This window comes from Emiliania huxleyi (assembly GCF_000372725.1).
Source record: "Emiliania huxleyi CCMP1516 chromosome Unknown EMIHUscaffold_197, whole genome shotgun sequence".
Classification (NCBI taxonomy): domain Eukaryota; phylum Haptophyta; order Isochrysidales; family Noelaerhabdaceae; genus Emiliania; species Emiliania huxleyi.
In genome coordinates, this window is record NW_005200623.1 from 228,010 (window position 1) to 232,051 (window position 4,042).

Genomic DNA, 4,042 nt, shown 5'->3' on the forward strand with positions numbered 1-4,042 from the left:
CTTTAGCAGGCGGTGGACTGTCGGCTGCGAGGACGGTCGCATTTGCGCGAGGCGAGGCGAGCATTCAGACGCGTTGCATGCGCCATGACTCGCGCCAGCGCGTGCGGGAGCTCCTGGCTGAGCGTTGAGTCCAGGCGAGTTGCGCTGGCCACTATCACTACGCCGAGCCGAGCTGACGCGCCGAGGCGCCGGCCAGTCGCAGCCGTGAGGCATGCCATAGCAGCAGAGGCACCTGCCACCCATTGGGCGGGCAGACAGAAGGCCAGGGCAGCACTGGCAAGTGCAACGCGCCTCATGTCGGAGAGCGACCGTGCCTCGTTCGCCGCTTATGATGTAGAGTTTGTTGTAGAGATTGCACGTTGTAGAGCGCCTCTACATCGCTCTACAACGCAGGCGCCTCGTCACGCGGCGGATGTAGAGCTCTACAGCTCTACAGCGCTCTACAGCTCTACAGCTCTACAGCGCTCTACACTCTACATCCTCTACACCCTCCCTCAGGTGTGGATGCTGGGTTGACGGAAATCGAGGGACGCGACCCACTTCGCCACAGACGGTCCCGCGCCTCGCCGCTATGACGGCCACACGACCGCGGCTCGTGTACGTGTGCCCGTCTTTGTCCGGAGTGAAAAGTCCAACGCGCTCGTCGGTGGCGGCTTCCCTCAACCTGCGCCGCGCTCGGCGAACCTCGACAGCGCTTTCGGTGGCATGCAGCTCTTTGCGACAGAAGCCTGGAGAGCAGCTCCTCTGCTGCTCATACACTCTGCACAGCTGACACAGCCTACTGTGCGGCTGCCACAGCTGTGACAGCGATGGGCTCGCCCTCACTGGCCCTCAGTCACTTGTGCTGCGGCTTGTGTGAGCGACACTGCTCGGCGACTGCCGGCACACTGTGAGACCATGGGTGTGAGGTAAAACCACGCTACCAGCGCTTGGTCACATCGGCCCCGAGGTCAGATCCTTCTACTCTGTTGATGACAAGACTTGTCTACCGGCTGGAGCCGAGCAGGAGGGCCCGGCGCACAACCCCTTGGTCAACTCACCCTCCACGACCCCGTACTAATTGCGTGTGACTGTTTCTGCCGTCTTTGAGGAGGCGAGCCTCGTGCCTGGCGGCCGGGCCGTTGCAGCAGCAGGAGACTCGAGGCTCAGGCCGTCGCGTCGCGGCGGCCGGCAGGGAGAGCTCTGTTGGGGTTGGCGTTGGTCTAGAGCACCAACACGCGCTGCGGGATTTTAGAATTCCACTACTTCCTCTGGATGTGAGGTTAATGACTTGCACTCCAAGTGCTCCAATACTTCGAGAACCGAATAACACAAGAAATCGCGCCGCCCACGCGCGGAAAAGAATTTCGGCGAATTAGTACTACGCACATGCCCCGCCCAGTCCGCCAATGCACCCCAAGGAGCTCACGGACGGACGGCAAGCAGTCCGATCCAATTGAGTACTAAACAACAGGAGAGATCGAGAGAGACACCGTCGCGGCGGTGCCAAGGTGAGAGGGGCCACCACAGTGCTCCCCTACTCCGTCTCGCGCGTGACCGCGAAGCGCAGCACGCACGTGACAAAGTCGCGCGCCGCGATGCCGTTCGTGGCTCCTGCCGAGTCGAGATGGTGCCGCTCGTGGATCTCGTAGAGCGAGAAGACGAGGAGGGCCGCCCGCGCGCGCGCCGCCGCGGGGAAGAGCGAGTGGCTTGCCGGCGACCACGGCGCCGCCGCCCGCCGGATCAGGGCCGCCACCTCGCCCGCGCCGCCCGCGGCGCGCTGCAGCGGCGTCGGCTCGCCCTCGTGCAAGCTTGCGCCGCTGCGCAGCAAAGAGAGGGCGCGGGCGGCGGTGAGGGTCTCAAGGTGCGCGAGCGGCGTCCAGCCGCGGCTGGCGACCAGCCAGGCGGCAAGGTCGGTGTGGCCGTCGCGGTTCGCGACCTCCTCGGGCGTGCCGAAGGGCGGCATTGCGGCGCGGGAGGCGCCGTAGGAGGAGAGGAGCTTGGCGACCTCGAGGTGGCCGTTGAAGCATGCCATGATCAGCGGCGCGAAGCCGTTGTTCGTCGAATGGCTGACTGCTGCGCCGGCCTCGAGGAGCAGCCGGGCGATGTCGAGGTGGCCGTTGTGGCACGCGATGAGCAGCGGCGTGGCGCCGTGGGTCGTGACTTGTTCGACCGCCGCGCCTGCCTCGAGGAGCAGCTGGGCGAGCTCGAGGTGGCCGTTCTGGCACGCCATGTACAGCGGCGTGGCGCCATTCTGCTTGGCTTGGTCCTTCGCCGCGCCCGACTCGAGAAGCAGCCGCGCGCACTCGACGCGGCCGTTCTCGCACGCGGCGAACAGCGGCGTGACGCCATCGTTGCGGGCTTGGCTGGCCGAAGCGCCCGCCTCGAGAAGCAGCCGGGCGATCTCGAGGCGGCCCTCCTGGCACGCGATGTACAGCGGCGTGGTACCGCAGTTCATCGCTTGGCTGATGTCAGCGCTGGACTCGAGGAGCAGCTTGGCGCACTCGAGGTGGCCCTGCTGGCACGCGATGAACAGCGGCGTGGCGCCGTCCTCCGCGGCTTGGTTGACTGCCGCGCTGGCCTCGAGAAGCAGCCGAACGATCTCGACGTAGCCGTTCTGGCACGCCATGTACAGCGGCGTGGCGCCTCTGGCACTGGCCTGGTTGATCGCCGCGACCGCCTCGAGGAGCAGCCGAACGATGTCGAGGTGGCCTTGCTGGGACGCGATGTACAGCGGCGTGCAACCGTCCTCCGTGGCCTGGTTGAGCGAAGCGCCAGCGTCGCGCAGCAGCCGGACGATGTCGAGGTGGCCCTGCCAGCACGCAATGCACAGCGGCGTGGCGCCGTCCTCCGTGGCTTGGCCGACCGCCGCGTTGGCCTCGAGGAGCAGCCGGACGCACTCGACGTGGCCCTCAAGGCACGCGATGAAGAGCGCGGCGCGGCCGGTGCCGGTCGTCGCCCCAACGCTCGCGCCGGCTTCGAGAAGCAGCCGCACCGCCTCGGCTTGCCCGTGCCGAGCGGCCCAGGTGAGCAGCGTGTCTTGCGTGTCGGTGTCGAGCCGCGCGTCGAGCTGGGCCGCGAGCGACGTGCCGCGCGTCCCCCACTCGGAGAGGAAGGCGCGCAGCGAGCCCAGGTCGCCCACCGCGAGGTCAGGAGGAAGGCTGGCGCTCATGGAGCCGGGGGCCAGAAAGAAGAAAACGCGTCCCCAATTCACAGCGCGCTTTGGGCCCCGCCAGTTTGGTCGGGGGTCCCCGAAGTTGGTTGTGCGGGCAGCCCCAGCCAGACCCCAGCGGCTCCGTGCAACGCGCAAGTCCCGACCGCCGCCCGCTCGTCCATCGCCGCGACCGCCGACGCGCTTGGCCTGATGTCAAAGCGAGGCTACCCGGAGGGCGGGTTCTACGACCGCCGGCGCGACGACCGGCGCGACCGTCGTGACGATTACGATTACGACCGCCGAGACCGCCGCGACTATGGCGGCCACGGCCACGGCGGCGGCAGCGGCAGCAGCTATAGCTACTACGGCAGCGGCAGTGGCTTCAGCGGCAGCAACGGCAACGGCTACCACAACGACCGCGATATTAGTCGCGGCTATGGCGCTCCCAGCAGCTCTGCCGCTCCCAGCAGCTCTGCACGTCCCAGCAGCTCTGCCAATCCCAGCGGCCACCGTGAGGAAGTCGAGTGGCGGCCTGGGCACAGCGTGACAAGCCAGGGGATGTAAGAGGAGGGAGGTGGCTGTGGGCGGGGGAGGGGGCGGTGGCTTGGCACGGCGCCTTGCACTCCGTCAGACTGCCGTAGCCGCGGTACTCCGTGTTGTCTCCGTGGCCGCCGTCCGCCGTCCGACACGCGCCCTGCGCCGCCCCTGGCCCCCCGGGAGGATCCCACGGGGCGTCCGCGTCGCAGCCGCAGGGTGTCGGCGGAGCGGAAGGGGGCGGTGAGGGCGGCGGCGATGCAGACGGCGAGAGAGGTGGGGCAGCGGGCGGCGAGGGTGAGGGCGGCGGAGGGGGCGGCGGAGGGGGCGGTGGTGATGGCGGCGGTGATGACGGCGGTGGAGAGGGCGGTGGCG

The 4,042-nt window shown here is 68.0% G+C and overlaps 1 protein-coding gene across 1 annotated transcript in view; it reads left to right on the plus strand.

Moving 5' to 3' along the window:
* Positions 1-3,343: 3,343 nt before the first annotated feature.
* The window catches only part of EMIHUDRAFT_113715 (hypothetical protein), a gene marked incomplete at both ends in the record, with an annotated part of 10,138 nt that continues 9,439 nt past the window's right edge, over positions 3,344-4,042 (plus strand). Inside the window, one exon of the mRNA XM_005781964.1 lies at positions 3,344-3,644. Coding sequence (XP_005782021.1) covers positions 3,344-3,644 — 301 coding nt within the window. The remainder of the gene's footprint in view (positions 3,645-4,042) is intronic.